Source organism: Lactuca virosa, chromosome 9, assembly GCF_052849685.1.
Source record: "Lactuca virosa cultivar CGN04683 chromosome 9, Lactuca_virosa_CGN04683_v6, whole genome shotgun sequence".
In the NCBI taxonomy this organism is placed as follows: domain Eukaryota; kingdom Viridiplantae; phylum Streptophyta; class Magnoliopsida; order Asterales; family Asteraceae; genus Lactuca; species Lactuca virosa.
In genome coordinates this window covers 93,897,296-93,915,101 of record NC_136434.1, presented here as the reverse complement: position 1 = coordinate 93,915,101, position 17,806 = coordinate 93,897,296, and the positions used below count along the sequence as shown (strand labels likewise).

General features: G+C 37.1%; 1 protein-coding gene across 1 annotated transcript; it reads right to left on the bottom strand.

Moving 5' to 3' along the window:
* Positions 1-7,549: 7,549 nt before the first annotated feature.
* Positions 7,550-10,070, bottom strand: LOC145135899 (putative envelope ADP,ATP carrier protein, chloroplastic). Its single transcript, XM_079070096.1, has 10 exons — positions 9,638-10,070; positions 9,229-9,285; positions 9,099-9,161; positions 8,937-8,993; positions 8,758-8,841; positions 8,563-8,631; positions 8,382-8,494; positions 8,100-8,269; positions 7,951-8,029; positions 7,550-7,862 (listed from the first exon to the last, which is right to left on the bottom strand). The coding sequence occupies exons 1-10, from the start codon at positions 9,992-9,994 to the stop codon at positions 7,739-7,741; spliced, it is 1,173 nt and encodes a 390-aa protein (XP_078926222.1). The 5' UTR covers positions 9,995-10,070; the 3' UTR covers positions 7,550-7,738.
* Positions 10,071-17,806: the final 7,736 nt, after the last annotated feature.

Genomic DNA, 17,806 nt, shown 5'->3' with positions numbered 1-17,806 from the left:
ATTTTCCAAAAAGATTTTGGGGTGAGTATGTTTTAACTGTTGCTTATATTATCAATAGGTGCCTTCCACGGTTATAGGAAATAAGACTCCCTTTGAAATTATTTTTCAACAAAAACCAGACTATGAGTGCATGAGAATCTTTGGTTGTTTAGTTTACTTTAAAAGTAATGAAACCAAAGGAGATAAGTTTGAAATAAGGGGGAGGTCTGGTGTATTTTAAGGTTACCCTCAATGTAACGCCAAGATTTTTCACACCACGTATACCCCAAAATACATTCCATAATTATAAAAATTTTACAAAACATTTTGGTATACACTAGCACACTGGAGCACAAGAAGCTATCACAAGGATCGTGCTGACAACAAGCACAGGATCAAGCTGGGTGCTACAATCTTTAACCTGCAAAACATTCACAAACAAACAACGTAAGTCTCACGGATTAGTGAATAACAACTACAATAACATAAACACATAATCCAAATAACAAATAATCCATCAGGAAAATATATTCACAATAGCTCCTAAGAGATCTAACAAAAACCTTTTTGCATAATAATCCCATGCGTAGTAAAACACTAAGCCCAAACCTGTCAAATGATACAATCTCCAAACCGAAACAAATATAAACCAATATATCAATATTTTATTATAACCAATTAGTTAATCAAATACTATATCTCCAATCCGAGATAACATATTTAAATAATTATACCATCCTGAGGTGCCATATAATGTCATAATAATCACCAATACACATGTACCAAAATATGCAGGTACCAAGAACAACGGATGTTAGAGTAGTGTTACTGAACTGATCACTTGGTTGACACACTACTTTAGCCCTTAGCCTGTACAGCCTTCCTGTCTGTCACATACCAGTACCTAAACAACAATTTCCAAGTTCCTTAGAACCTATTATAATTTACCCTTAACTACACCCTGTGACTATTTGTCACCAAGCTCATTAAGTACAATAATATATCAATACTAGGCTTAACCCCATGAGCCAATAACCAAATCTACCATATCGGGAAATTTAGTAGATTTGGGTTTATAACCCTGACAGTCCCAACTAATTATCTTACCGTGCAATTTACTTACAAATCTCACCAACAGGTCCGTAACAGCACCATATCACGGATACGAGTATATATACATAACATATACTCAAATATATCCAATCCCAACAATAATGATGTATAAAACAATTACATAAAAATGGGTTAAATTATACCTTCGCGAGCCTCATATCTCCCGTATATCAGCACAAATCACTTTATACGATCTCCCGCAACCGAATCCCGGCAGCGCTTCGCTTACGTGCACTAGAACCTTCCAAATGACACTAAAAACACTCTTTTTTATACTCTGCAAGCTCTCATGTCGTGAGAATTATAAGCTCACATCGTGAGCAGTGTCTAGACATGGTCCTACCACGCGTCGTGAGAGTCAAATGTCATGTCGTGACAATCATGTTTCACATCATGGTAGTCAAAGTTTGACCTTTGACTTGACTTCTGTTGACTTTCTCATAATAGCATCCTACTTTCATCTCAACTTCAATAGCCATAACTTTCTTATACGGACTCCGTTTTCAGCAAACTTTATATCCACAGAAATCTTCATCACACGAACTACAAAATTCTTCAATAATATTTTAATAATTAACATTTCTAAAATTAACCCTTTCTAGGATTTATCTCACTTATCCCTTTCATAATATCTATATTTCATAAAATAACACTCGTTACGAAAAACCGGGTGTCACACTCAAGGGACTAAAGGTTACAAAGTTTTTGACATTGAAAACAAAAGAATCATTGTCTCTCGTGACGTCAGGTTTCATGAAAACTAATTTCCGTTTTCCAGCAAGAATGATGAATGCATAGATGATGATCCATTGGAAGTTACTAAACCTCTGGATCACGATGCATGGGATTACAACGAAGCACAATCCACTGATGATCAAAATCATGTTAAATTAAATGCTCCAACACAAAACTTCAGTGAAGGAAACCCACCATTACAAACCGATAGGCCTACTACCAGCCCAGGGACCACCGGTGATGAACAACAAAATGATCAGGAACCACAAGGCACCATCAACAAATCCATTGCTCCAATTCATGAGAAAAAACAAATCTCAACCGAAACGCCTTGTTGGTTATCATGTCCAACTCCCCATCTCGATTAACCATGCACAAACTACTCCAAGTCAAGCATCCTCTACGGTACATCCCTTATCTAGTTTTGTTTCATATCAAAAGTTTTCTAATATTCAGAAGGCTTACCTCACGGCTATCGATTCCAATGACGAGACAAAATATTTCCATTAATCCATTAAAAATGATAGGTGGAAAGAAGCTATGAAAATGGAAATGAAAGCCTTGGAAAAGAATGTGACGTGGACCTTGGAAAATGTTCCTAAAGGAAAACATGCTATTGATTCAAAGTGGGTTTACAAAGTGAATTATAAACCCAATGGAAAAGTATAGAGATATAAAGGTCGACTCATTGCCAAAGGGTTCACTCAAATGGAGGGCGTAGATTACCACGACATGTTTTCCCCGGTTGCAAAGCTTGTCACCATCAGAACTCTCGTAGTTGTAGCAGTAAAGAGGAATTAGGCCATCCACCAACTCGACGTCAACAAATCCTTCCTATATGGTGACTTAAATGAAGAAATCTACATGAAAATTCCTCAAGGTTTTGAAAAGGAAGGAGAAACTAGAGTTTGTCGCCTACGAAAGTCGTTGTACGGCTTAAAGCAAGCTTCTTGTAATTGGTACCAAAAGTTCACCAACGCCCTGACCAGCCTCGTTTTTAAACATTCACGAGCTGACTATTCCCTTTTCATTCACAAACAAGGCAGTAATATCGTTGTTGCCCTCATTTACGTCGATGATGTGGTTCTTGTCGAAAATGACAACCTGATAATGCAAGCTACCAAAGATGATTTAGACCACAAGTTCAGCATTAAAGACCTAGGAAATCTCAAGTATTTCCATGGGATCGAAGTTGCTCGCACCCTTGAAGGAATGGTTCTAAATCGACAAAAATACATTCTTGCAATCCTTGAAGATTATGGAATACAAGGATGTAAACCAAGTCCTTTTCCTATCGAACAAAATCTGAAACTTGACAAAGCTAAAAAGGATCCAAAGGTTGATGCTAGTCGTTACTGCCGCATAGTTGGACAGTTACTCAACTTGCAAGCCACCCGAATAGATATTACATACTCTGTGAATGTTTTGATCCAGTTTGTTGCTAATCCTCGTCAACCCCACCTGGATGCTGCTCATAGGGTTCTTCGTTATTTAAAGGGAACTACAGGACAAAGAGTTCTTTTTCTACGTGAAGGAAGATGCACTCTCTTGGCGTATTGTGACTCAGATTAGCTTGGATGCCCCTACACTCGAAATTCCACGACTGAGTACCTAATTCTTCTTGGAGGTGCACCCATTTCCTGGAAAACCAAGAAACAATCTGTTGTGTCCTGTTCGTCTGCCGAAGCGGAATATAGGTCAATGGCATCCACTGTCAGCAAAATTCTCTGGGTCAGATGGCTTTTAGCTGAGTTAGACGTTTCCTCAACTAAGCCCACTCATTTGTATTGTGATAATCAAGCTGCTCGTCACATCGCTAACAATTTGATGTTTCATGAAAAAACCAAACATGTTGAAATAGATTGTTTCTTTGTCCGAGAAAGAGTATAGTCAAAGGAAACTGAAGCTCTTCCTATCACTTACGCTATGCAAATAGCTGATCTTTTCACAAAAGGTTTGGGCACTGAATAATTGTGTTTTTTACTTGGCAAGCTGGGCACTCGTAATTTACATGCTCCAGCTTGAGGGGGAGTATTAGATTTAAAAGATGTTACTTATCTTCTCTCGATTGATTTAGTTTCATGTTTTGTAGAATAGTTTGTTTTCCCATTGCTTTGTATTTAAGGCTTTGCCTTTTTCTTTTTGATAATGAGAATTACGTACTATGGAATTTTACATTATTTGAACCCATTTTTGATTCTTCAAATCGCAATAACACTTAAAAACCCCACATCCAAACAACCTCAATCCAAAGCATGGGAGATCTTTATGGCGCGTTGGGGGAAAGATGAAGCAAGTCGGTTGATAAAGGGAATACCAGGAGCCTTTAAGTTGTCTCAAAACTCTAGACAACTTATGCTCTTGTCATGACAACATCACATGAAGATAGTGTGAGTACATTTTGTCATGTAGTATGCAACATCATATATTTTACCACTTAAGATGCAACATTATGTTTATTAGTAGTCTATCCAATTAAATTAAGGGTTGATTGTAAACATGAAAAATAACATTATATGTTTTTATCGGTTAATACCATAAATGACAACCAATAACACCTAATTTTCTCTTTAGGTCACTTATCATTTAATAGTAACACATTTGCTCTGTATGTTACTCATTTTTTAATTTTATTATGTCACTAAACATTTTTTTGGGTTCTCATTACACCACCATTAGAGTGTATTTTAATAAGACAATTCTTTTATGTCAAATGTCATAATGGACAAAATGTCATCTGATATACCTAAATGAACAAATTATGTCATAATAAATACAACAATAGACACAACATATTCATAACCAATTTATCCGGTTGATTTCCAACAAAATGGTGTATCGAGAGCAAAAAAAAAGTTTTGCGACCATAATACAATTAAAATATAAGTTGCCTTAGAGTGCAAATTGTATACTATAAATTGTCATTTTATGACATCAATCTTTTAAGTGCAAATTGTACTATAAATTGTCATTTTATAACATCAATCTTTTTTTACCTACGTATACGGTTAAGAGAAAATGACAAAAATTATCAAATTTCATTTTGTTTTTTCCAAGATTTAAGCAAAAATTAAAGGAGTACCCATTTTAGCCATCAATTTTGTTGATAAATAATGACAAATCGCTAAACGGGCTGCGAAATTGCTTAGTGACCCAAGAGAAATCGCTAAGTAGATTGTGAAATTAGGTTAATTGGTTGTGAAATGAACAAGAGTTGTGTCCTTATATTATCACTTTTCTTTATTTTTTCATCATTTTTTAAAGGAAACGTTTTTTTTTATAACTACATTTTAACATTTAAAACTCCATTTTTTATGAAAATGGCTTTTAATATTCTTATCACAAAAAAAATTTCAAAAGAACATTTTTAAGAGTAAAAACCTATGATTTTTGTATTTTTGTAGAGAATTCTGCATATAAAACTTGAGAATTCCCGATAGTTTTTTAATATTTTCTTTTGCTATTTTTGAAGCTCATAATGACAAGAGAAAATTACGCGAATGGACCATATGGTTTGGGATAATCTTCGTGTTTGGTCTTTATTTTTTTTCTTAACTCGGACGGTCCCTTACATGTAATTTTGTTGCGCGTTGGGTCCCTATCAGACATAAAATTACCATATTACTCTTATTATATTTTTTTATATATATTATCCATTATTATATTATAATATAAAATAAAAATAAAATAAAAAATCATATAAACACAGCCTAATATCAAGAAATATCCAACTACGTTCGATGCTTCTCCCGATTCCCTTGATCTCATCACCGTTCCACAAAGAAAACCTGTTATGATCCCACATCGGCCGAAAGTACTATAAGTTGGTGACTTATAGGTTTAGGTGTCTCCTCCTCCTAAAAGCTGGCTTTTGGGAGTGAGTTCTACACTTGGGCTTATGACATGATGCGGGCCTAGTATGGGATGGGTCCGTATCAATTGGTATCAGAGCCGACCCCATCTTTCGAGGTGCCAACACTTGGAGTGGTGGCTTGGACCCAAAAAGAGGGGTGCCAACCGTGACCAACGTAGCCGTGACCAACAATGACTCGGAGTGGTGGCTTGGACCAAAAAGGGGTGCCAACCGTGACCAACGAGGACGTTGGCTCTTCAAAGCGTGGGGTATTGTTAATGATCTCACATCGGCCGAAAGTACTATAAGTTGGTGGCTTATAAGTCTAGGTGTCCCCTCCTCCTACAAGCTGGCTTTTGGGAGTGAGTTCTACACTTGGGTTTATGGCGTGATGCGGGCCTAGTATGGGATGGGTCCGTATCAAAACCACTAACGATTCTTGGTGAAGCACCACCGGCGTCGTTGATAAAACCACAGTCTCTGTCACGTTTCTCTCTCATACACACACACACACCTCAATCAATGGTCGTCCGTGTTCCAAGCTCTCGTTGAGCCCTAAATCAAGAAACTCTATAGCCAGTGCCTCTTCTGGTGATGAGAAATCGTCGGCACTCTCCCTCTTCAGATCTCCACCGGATCAATTGTTGATGGTGCTGATTAATCGTTGATGTTGAAGATCGATAGAGCAGACACCTGATATTGTAGATCGATGGCTTTCCAGTGCAGATCTCGTATCTATATCACCCTCATCAGACTCGTCGAGAAATCGCCGGCACCCAATACATCGCCAGAAATGGCTGCAGACAACATCCCCCACCACGCTTATCCCTTCTCATACCTTCCATGACACTTGCAAACGAAATCTATTACTACGTCTTCTCCAGTTGAATCGAATTAGTAGTGAGTTTGTCTCCCTTCTCTAGCAGCAAACTGCCAATATCATAAAACATTTGGTTTGTTGTGGATTCGGTTTTTATTCAGTTTTAAGCAAGAAATATGAGTTGTATTCGACTGTATTTCTTTATCGGAGAAGATGAAAGGGATGTCCGTCGGAGTAGCTGAACATGAAAGGAATTAGACAACAAGGGGAGGGTTTAGTTGAGCGGAGAAATGTGATGGTGATTTTTAATTTCTTTTACTTGGATCTTATTTATTAAACAAAATAAGAAATAAACAATAAATCATAAATAATCTTATTAGAAAATAAGATGTAAAAAATAAATAAACAAAAAATAAATAATGAAGGGTAATATAGTCTTTTTAGGTCTAGTAGGGACCAAATTCGAAAAAAAATACATTTTAGGAACTGTCCGAATTAAAAAAAAAAAAAAAAAAAAAAAGCACATATCACCCAAACCATAGGGACCATCCGTGTAACTTACTCTAATTACAATATAAAAGTTTTTTTTGCTATGGAAATGATCTATAAAGATTTCTATCATACAAAAATTTTAAATAATGTTTTTTTTTAATTCGCAGATAAATTCTGCATTTTCGCAATAAAAAAACGTGCATTTTCGCAGGTCAAATTTGGGATGGGAGATCTAGTTTTTTTTTCTTCGATATGTCGTTTTGTGATTTTGCAGGCCCATGCCCATCTCACACATTTTTGGAAAATCTTAAGTTTTACTTAAATTTTGGTAAAAGCTTAATAACTTTAGTTCTTTTTGTTTTTTTTTTCTCGACGATTAAACAATTAGGGATTTAAATAACAAAACGACAATACTTGTGGCTATAAATGTCATTAACCTTATTTTTTATAACGGGGCACATAAGGTAGCTCTTGTGAACATCATCACATGAAAAGAAAGTTGGCCATTCTTTAAATATTTCAACAATGACAAAATGAGATATTTGACTTGCACATAGTTTACCAAACTTCTTTTTTGTAATAATCAAATAACTACAAAAACCTCTTAATAATACAAAATTGAGGAAGGTTGTGGACATGAACCAATCTCAACAAAATCATATGATAATTGTTGATAAGCAAAAACTAATCAATAAATTCCGTGATAATCAATTAACAAATACCTCAAAAAAATCAAATAAACAAATCTAGAATGTGGAATCATTGGTGCTTTGTTTTTGTTCGTTGCGGTTCTCATCCAAGATTCTTTGAAATTCCTTCTCACTTGCTGAGATCACGCGCTTCATTGCATCAAATGTAGTGAGCTTAATGCTGCAACATGTAAGAAAATATTAACTCATTCTTTATTTAAAAAAAAACTAATAAAAATCCATATTTATAGAGAAACTATCAAGTCAACCTGCTGTTTGGTAAAGTTTTCAAAGCATTGGGAACAAAACCCCGGTATAATCCAACTACACCATCACGAGCGATAATTCCTAAACAAATAATATCCACATCAGCGCCACGTCAACAAAAAATATAATCTTGTAAGAAAATATATAATACCTGAACACGCATCTAATATATTCTTGTAAGGTGTACCCCTCATTTGCATTTGTCTTCTAATAGTATCCAATGGGTAGCATGTAAGTGTCGCAATGGTAGCTGCCATGAAAGCCGTCATTATCGATGCTTCAGCTTTGTTTCGAAACTTCTCCGGCAAAGACTTTTTTACCCTGACATCATCAAATACATTTACATTTACATTTACAGTACAAAACAGAACAGTACAGGACAGGACAAGTACATGACAGGACAGGACAGAATAGAACAGGATAGGAAGCTCACAAGTCAAAGACGCAAAAGTTGACCGCAACGTATGGTGCTATTCCGATAAGGGAAGGTCCAAGACCCCGATAGAACGATCCAACTCCTTCCTCTTTTAGCATCTTTACAAAAACCTGAAATTACGATAATACCCAACTTCAAAAACTTGGCACAAGTAAATTATATATATGATATATCTTACATCTGTCATAGTTTGATATCCGGGATCAACGGCTAATCGTAATCTGAGGACATCTAATGGATATGTCACCTGATACAAATATCCAATGTTAACAATTAAAAGTACAATTCTATAATTAATAAGAAACAGTTTGAAAGTACAAGAATTTATAAAAATAAAAATAAAAATAAAAAATAAAAATGGTTCTAATCTTACTAAAGTTGAAGTCATTCCAGCACAAGCACCTGCAGCTAATCTTCCAATAATAGAAAGTTCACCATCTGTTCCTCGGAATAATTTCTGCACATTTAGATTTAGTTGAAATGCATAATTATTTTATTTTTATTAGTGAATGTAGATATCAAAAAGGATAAAATAACTGAATTTTTTTATACCTTGTATGTGTCATACGCGAATAGTTGGACTGCACTATAAGGAAGGACCCGTGCTACCTTTGATTTTAAATTTTAATAAGAACCAATTAAAATTAAACAAAATGTTTATAAAACTAGCGACAATATTAACATTTCAATGAGAAATATAACAGAAATAAGCACCTGAGCAAAGTTACCCTTCCAATACCCTTTAATGCCTTCTTGCTTCCCTACAGCTACAAAAGCCTGCAATTCATTTTTTAAACATCATATAATGATACAACATGTAAGATAAATATATAATTAAACATACCTGTATAAATCCAATTGCTTTCTTTGCACTTTCTTGCCCAACTCTTAGACCATGAGTCTGAAAACAATATATATTGGTAAATGGTGAAAATCTAAAATTGTTAATTTCCATATTTAGGTCTAAATTGAAAGTCTCCATGCCCCAATTTTACTTTCATGGCGAATTTGGTAACAGAGCATCAATTAATTTGCTTCTTTAGTTCTTTAATAGTTGTCTTCTAGCAAAAGGAATAACTAAGTTATTTAACTATAGAAGAAAGTCGTGTTAGGAAAATTGTCAGCATCATCACCACGAACAATTTAAATTAAGTATAACTATTAGTTATCACCAATCATCGACTTCAATTAGTCAAAACTGTTAAAATACTATTAAAATTTCGAAACTAGGTCGAAAAAATGAAAATTTTCACCTGCATTATGAGTTTAATCCGGTCAAGAGGCGCAGTGACTGTTTTCGCAGCAGCACCGGAGACAGCACCGGCGGCAAACACGGCGGCGTCTTTAGGCACCAAAGCGACGATAGCCAGGGGGTGTTTAAAGAGCTGTGCAGCGGTAGGTTCGAACTCTAACGTCTTCTCCATCATTGAGACGCTAGCAAAACCACCACCACCGCTGCCACGTGAACGTCGACGGCCACCGCCACCGCCACCATGTTTAGGCCATTGAAGGAGGTCATTAGAGTCACATGGTAAAGGTTGGAGTCCAGGAATTTCCTTCCAGTTTAACTTTGGGTGGTTCTTGTGTTGAAAAATTTGGGGTTTTGACATTGAAAGAGAGAATTATGGTTTTTGTGTAATGGTGTGTGAAGAAGATAAGGTAAAACCCCAGCGACAAATTGAAATTGAAATTGCTTCTTTATAGCCAAGGTTCGTTAGTTGCCTCCAGGCATAGCGCCAAATTCTTGACGCTAAGTAAAAGTTAATAAACAAAAATTAATCAGTAATCTATTAAAATATAATTAAATTCCATGCTTAATTTTTTTAGATCGTTTAAAAGGATTTAAGGAATCTTAATATTTAAATTTCAATTTTGTTTGATTATTCAGAAATTTTTTTCAGTTTTCAACCATTGAGTTAGTTGGTTAATCGTGTTAGAACTTCAGAAAGTTTTATTAAATAATAGTAAAGATTTGTAATTGTTTATTTTACTTATATGGTTTTAAAAAGGCTCAAGCATTCGATTTATAATTTAGTTTCATTGTTGTAAAAATGATTAATTTCAAAAAGACCTAAAACTTTTAAACTTAAAAAAAAATACAAATTAAAACCAATTATTTTTTCTAATTTTTCCTATTTTGTCCAATTTTTCGTTTTCAGGTTACCTTCCTGTAATAAGGATGTTTATTTTACTAGAAAAAGAAGCTAACGTTTTTATGTTTATACTAATTTTTCCATTTTGCCCAATTGATAGAACAACCAGTACAAATAAACTAAATCGAAGAAAGAAATCTATATGCTTATGTGGAATTCATTAAAAATAACCTAAAAACTTTAGAATTAAATGAATATTAGGTTCAAGTACCTCTTTCATGTGGATTTCATTGTTTCCTATTTATAGTTTGATATCATCATTGTTCCTAGTAAGTAGGTCTAATAATGGGCCATTTTTTGATATTGATCCGATCCCAACCCTTAGAAATTATACGGGTTTAGAGTATTGTTTTTTATTCGTTTTCCGGTTAACGACCTATACCCGCTAATCCTTTTATTAAAAATATCGGGTATGGATCATCACCGATCCGTTCTGTTTATAACATACCCCATATAAATTTTAGAATTATACATTTATATTTTGTGCTACCTAACGTTTAATTTTAATTCCAATCGAAAGCCAAAGGGAAAAGTCCAAAGACCAAACTATTTTTACACAAGTGTGGTTGCTCAACCCCAACAAAGGCTGCAACTTTTATGTTGATCATCTCGATCACCACCTTCTTAAATCTCACGACAACAACCGGTTGCTTATATCGCATCAATTTACTGACACATATTTATATTACGCGGACTCAATTCTTTATGGCCACTAGCACCTAAACCAAAAACCATTTTCATAAACATCACCGCAATGTAACGACAGAAATGAACAAAACAAATTTGTAGTGTTATCCACACCATCTACTCAACTACCGGTGGCCTTAGTAACCTTGTGACTCCTCTTGATCCAAGTATGAATCATGTGCTTCTGGTAATACAGGCATATACTACCTTTCACACATATTCATGTTCGTCCCAAGAATTGCTCGTAGTTCCCAAGTCACTACACATAATAACCACAAAGCAATTTAACATATACGTATGTGTCTAAACAAGTACATACTACAAATATCCCTAGACCTCACTAGGATTTTTGCATCTCTACTAGGTTCCTTAACAGCAACTATGTGCTTTACCAGGAATCTTTTAAATTTCTCGGACTTATCTTCCAGGATTCTTCTCGCGTATTTGCTCAATCTAGCATATTCTAACATTTTTCCTGGGTCACTAGGAACTCTTCGTATAAATTCCTTCCCATATAGTGCCCAGTCAGCATGACACACTACATCTGAATTTACTTTTGGTAAGATAAAAGACTTTTGGTGTGATCATATATGTTTCACACAATGTATGTTATCAAATAAACATTTAACACATATTCTAGATAATAAACATTTAATTCACATATAAAATTTCAACATATATTTAATATTTCTAATAAATACTTTTATTAAAATCATGTTCATGAAAGTGACTATGCACTCACCTAATTAAGGTGGAAGACTCGCGAGCAAGTCAGCTCCTTGATTGACACTTCAGTTTTCCATTTTAAATGACCTAAAATATGAATATTACAATGTTTCAATATTCGTTCATATTTATACAGTTATACTAATCGTTATCAGATTCTTCAATAATCCCAATAAAATATTGAGTTCTATCAGATAATGAATGACCAGGTAAGATCACTCTGGAGGTAGGATCTGTTTGGTGAAAAGATGTATCGTTTGGAAATTCCACTTTAAACACCTCACAGATCTAGCCTAGACATCACTCCCGTAAGTAGATCGATCAGTATTCCGATTGGAATTACTGAAAAATCTTATTTATAAGTTCATAGGAAATATTATAAACATAAATATAAGTTACATTAAAAGCATAGTAAATATAACTCAACTTACAAGTTTTCTAGCAAAAAAACAGAAAACTGCGCGGGCAGAACTTCAAAACAGAAAGCTCTATTTCTCAGGACTCTCTGATGCTCCAAACATTTGCAACACTTGAAAACTCCTAAATTCGGGCCTCGTGGTTTCGGGAAAGTTTGAGAGAGTTTTTGGAAGAAAATGAGTGAAAATGAGCCAAATTTTGGAACTATATATAAAAAAATCATAGGGTGCACCGCGTTCATCGATGTGTCCTTCTCTAGTTACGCCACGTAGCCTTGTCTTGTGGAGGAAGAGTTGCATATCTGGCTACAACTTGTTGCATTTTTATGGTACCACGTGTCTATTTCTCAGTGGGCCATGTGTCGACATTTTTGGTGCCACGTCATCAAGTCGGTTGGGAGAAGCGGTTGCCACCTCTGCCACGTGGCGCACTCTGGTGCTGCCACATCATCACTTCCGGGTAAAATTCAAAATCTTCAAAAAAGCATATCTTTCACATACGATCTTCGCTTTCGACGTTCGTTATATCTTTGATTTCATATCGACGAGTACTACAGTCTATGAGAATTACACTGTAAATGTAACACCCATAAAAATCAGGTCAATTTAAAACTTTTAAAACATTTCAAACCATAAAAGAATCCTTACAACTTTGTTTTTAAAATGTATAATATCAGAGTTTCCCAGAAACATAAACAAATCACGGGGAGCTGTACGATCATGCATTCGCTTTGCCGCGATCCCCTGATGTACCTGAAACAATAAACTGAAATTGTAAGCCCGAAAGCTTAATGAGTTCCCCAAAATACCCATACCCACAATAATACACATATAATCATAAACAACATACTATGGGTCCAGTCAACCATCGAGTTGGAATACCCCAGGCCCTCAACCATCCGGTTGGAATGCCAACGCACTATGGGTCCAATCATCGTCGGGATGGAATACTCCAGGCCCACAACCAACAGGTTGGAATGCCCACATACTATGAGTCCAATCATCCTCGGGATGGAATACTCACGGCCCACAACCAACAGGTTGGAATGCCCAGGTCTATTGGCTTTCGCACAAAGCAGATAAGCCTCAATCGCCAAACAAACATGTGCACATATAACAGATAATCACATAAAAGTCTATAGACAACAACTGATCTAACGGATCATACCACATACTACATAATATTATTGTGACATCCCCATTTTCCATGGCCAGAAAATACCGATTTTGTTTATGCTTGTTTGAAAATCAGAGTAACATTTTAAATAAAAGTGTTGCGGAATTTGTCCCAAAACAAAATATGATAAAGATTTATCAAAAGCATTTCCAAGGAAATGTATTTCATTAAAAGACTCGGGATGTCATGTTCGATGCAGATCAAAAGCATAAACAGTACAACATAAGCCTTACTACATTATTTCATATCTACAGGCCTATATCCGTAATCCCTCATCCAAAACATCACATCTATGCTCGAGCGCCACTACCTGTAATACATGAAACTGAGTGGGTCAGACTTGGGAGCCTGGTGAGCACATAGGGTTTTCAACCCACAATAAATAAGTTTATTAATTTCATCAACCAACAATAACCCGATTACCCTTTCCCGTTATCCTCACTTTACGTCCCTAAACACCTATCATAAGGGACCTAGCCTAAGGATCATCATCGGGATGGACACTACTGCTAAGGGGGTTCCTCAGCAATAAATGTCCTAAAGGCAACCATGAGGGGGATGGAGTATACCGGTGAACACATCGTTCACAAACATCTACAGGTTGCGAGCCTGCTAGCGTTCCACTGGACTGTCTAGAAGAGTCTGTGGTCGTCATCTATACCCCGCTAGATGACTGGATTAACAACAACATCGAGGCCTCTCATCATTTTATCACACATCGTCTTATTACATCTACCCATGTTTTACCCCAACATTTTTGGAGATATAAAATACATATACAGTTTAAATTATTTAAAACATGTATAAAAATCTTTCATCAGCATAGGCAGCAAGTATTCAGATAATATGCACACATAGCACGTAATTTATATAAAATACTTCATATCTATGTGTAAGATGAAAGTAACTATGCACTCACCTAATTAGGTGGTGACTCGGTACTTGAACAGCACTTCGTTATCTCAAAACAATTTTTCCTTGACCAAAACCTAGTATTAATACCAATAGAGTTTAGTTTTAACGTTAACCGTGACTAATTAATAGTCTAGCTATTATTATTATTATTATATAAGCGTTAAATAACACTCAATATAACTCATAATAATAGCCCAAATAACTATTTTAAGGACCTAATAACATTACTATAATTATTTAAAAGTTATATTAAAAATTGCGTAGGCGTAGCTCACTTACAACGGATTTTAAAGAAAACCGGGCTTTGCTCGAAGCAGCGTTTCCGAACCGAAAGACCCTTTTTCTCGGGACTCCGAGAGCCTCGGGGCTTCCTTAGGGTGCTAGGGATTTTTCCTAGGGTTTAGGGGGTTAAAATGGGTAGTGAGAGAAAGTAGAGAGAGAAAGGAATGAAGAAATTAGTGATTTCCTCGGCAGCCCTCGCAGGGTATTTATAGGGGCCGAACTTCGGATCTACGCGGGGCGTAACTTCGGATAAGGGTGCTAGCTCGCACCAGCTGGCTCGCACTCGCAAGAGGATCAGGTCCGAAGGTACGCTGGGCGTAGGGCGAAGCGAGGCTACGTGGCGTTCATCGGATGCGAGACCGTGGGGAGCAAGGGAAGGCTGGGATTGAGCCACGTCATCGCGTCTTGCATCAGATTTCGCAAATTGCACTCTCGAATTTAAAAATTCGTAACTTTCACATACGAGCTCCGTTTTCGACGTTCTTTATTTCCACGCGTAGGCGGGAACGTACTCTACAACTTTCGTTTAGACTCCGTCGGCTAATTTTGACTTTATTTTAAAAGTTATATTTTTAACAGGCCGGGAAAGGATTGGTCCGTTAAAAATTCATAACTTCTTCATCCGACGTCCGTTTTCGTCTGTCTTTTTATCGTTATTCTACTATTAACGAGATCTTCGATTCTCGTTTAGGTTGTGTCGGCTAAAAACCGCTCGATCTAATATTCGAACTTCGGGTTGTACACTCCTAAGCCGAAACTTCAAAAAATCATAACTTCCTCATACGAAGTCAAATTTAGGCTTTCTTTTTATGGACGCTCTCGGTTTAACGTTTTCTACGACTTTCGTTTAGATCGCTAAGGCTAAAACTCGCTCTATCGTAAATTCACTACTTAAGCTTCCCGGTATCGTGCCGGTTCCATCACGAAACTTCGACGGGTCATAACTTCTTCGTTATAACTCGGATATCGGCGTTCTTTATATCTCCGGAATCCTTGTTTCGACCACTACAACTTTATGTAAAGATATCGGGCTTATCCTATACTTTAATGTTGACGCTTATTTTTATTCTTTATTAATTATACATTTATAATTAAATAATAAGCACATAAATTCACATAATTCACAAAATACTCAAATATTTCATCTTTATTACATCAAAAGAGTTACAATAGTTGACCTAGACTATTACATCATCTAAAATGTTTAGCCCCAAAACCCGGGCGTTATAATTATCCTACCCTCTAGGATACCGAACTAACAGGTCATACCACATATCACATAATATCATCCTACCCTCTAGGATATCGATCTAACAGATCATACTAGCATAACATAATCAAATACAATTCAAAGGGCCGGCCTTGGTGCCTTAGACCCTTGAGTATAGTGAGGATAACTCACCTCGCACTATCGACTCAAAGATAAACCCAAGCTCTTGGATTTGCCGGTACAAATCCACCACCTGAATGCACCATAGAACCATGCTTGTAAATTTCCAATTTCCCAAAATGCCCCATAAGTTCAATAGTCAACCCTTGGTCAAAGTCAAAGTCAACAGTCCATGTTGACCTCAACTCGTCGAGTACAATCAACCACTCACCGAGTTCCTTGCATAACTCGCTAACTCGCCAAGTCACTTGAGTGACTCGTCGAGTTCCAAATGTCAGTGGCCGCAAACTCCTTGGCCAATTCGTCGAGTTTCCACTTTATAACTCGTCGGGTTCATACGTGTCCAAAGGTTGGGAAAACCCTAGCCGACTCGCCGAGTCATTCGACCGACTCACCAAGCCCAAGGCAATCTTCATCGGACTCGCCGAGTTATTCATCCAACTCGTCGAGTTCATGACCATCTTCATATGACTCGTCGAGTCGACCTTGTGACTCGCCGAGTCCCTTCAATCCTTCAACCATACATATGCTTTTTAGGCCATGCTAAGGCTCCATATTGAAGATCCAGCTTCCCAAGGCATGTTTATCACGTAAAGTTGCAAACTTTACGTGCATGCAAGATGATAATGACCCAAAACAAGCTAAAGAAGAGGTTCTAGGCAAAAGAGCTCCACCAACATGCTAAAGACTGAGATTTTATGATGATAGGGGCCAAGATGAGCCTAGATCTGAAGTTGCAACTTCAGATATTGGTTCATCACTCGAAATGCAACACCAAATGCCCAAAATGGTCCCAAGACTCAAATATAGAAGGGACTAACTAGAAGAAGCTCAAGGTGATGACTAGATACCTCTAAATGATGATGAACTGAGCTAAACTTCAGATCCCCAGCTGTTCCTTGCTCCAAACTTCTTCATCTTCAAACCCTTCCTCACCAAAATCCCTCTTCCAAGCTAAGTAGCATACCAATATAGAGAACAAGCAAAAATTAGGGTTTCTGAATTCGAGGGGAGCAGTAAGAGAGGCTAAGGGGGAATAAGTGATCCTTAAATAGGGTGCAAAACCCCGGAAATTAGGGTTTCATTCCCAGCTCCTACTCGTCGAGTCCCTTCTTGGACTCGGCGAGTAGGTCACTAAAACACTTGGACCAACCCGCTGCCACTCGACGAGTAGGGAAACCAACTCGTCGAGTAGCCCTTGAAATCAAGAAAATTCTTATATTAAATCAATATCTGAGAATCGGGGCATTACAATTCTCCCCCACTTGAACTAGACTTCGTCCTCGAAGTCTGCCGCGGCGAACAACTCCGGATAGTGCTCCCGCATCTCTGCCTATAGCTCCCACGTACACTCGGACCCCCTCCGATGCTCCCACTGTACCTTCACCAAAGGTATCTCCTTGTTCCGCAGAACTTTCATCTTCCTCTCCAGTATGGCCACAGGCCGCTCCACATAATTCAGACGCTCATCGACCTGAATATCATCCAATGACACCACTGCCTCCTGATCCATAATGCACTTTCGCAACTGCGACACATGGAAAGTGTTGTGGATCCGACTAAGCTCCTCTGGTAGCTCTAACCTGTAAGCCACCTTGCCCGCCCTGGCAATGATCCTGAACGGTCCGATGTAGTGGGGACCCAATTTCCCCCTTTTCCTGAAGCGGATCACACCC

Excerpts from the sequence above, each read along its gene's own strand:
- LOC145135899 (XM_079070096.1), bottom strand. The coding sequence starts at position 9,994 with ATGTCAAAACCCCAAATTTTTCAACACAAGAACCACCCAAAGTTAAAC. Across the intron at positions 8,030-8,099 it reads TATATTAGATGCGTGTTCAG|GAATTATCGCTCGTGATGGT; the intron begins GTATTATATATT and ends TTATTTGTTTAG. Across the intron at positions 7,863-7,950 it reads AAAACTTTACCAAACAGCAG|CATTAAGCTCACTACATTTG; the intron begins GTTGACTTGATA and ends TACATGTTGCAG.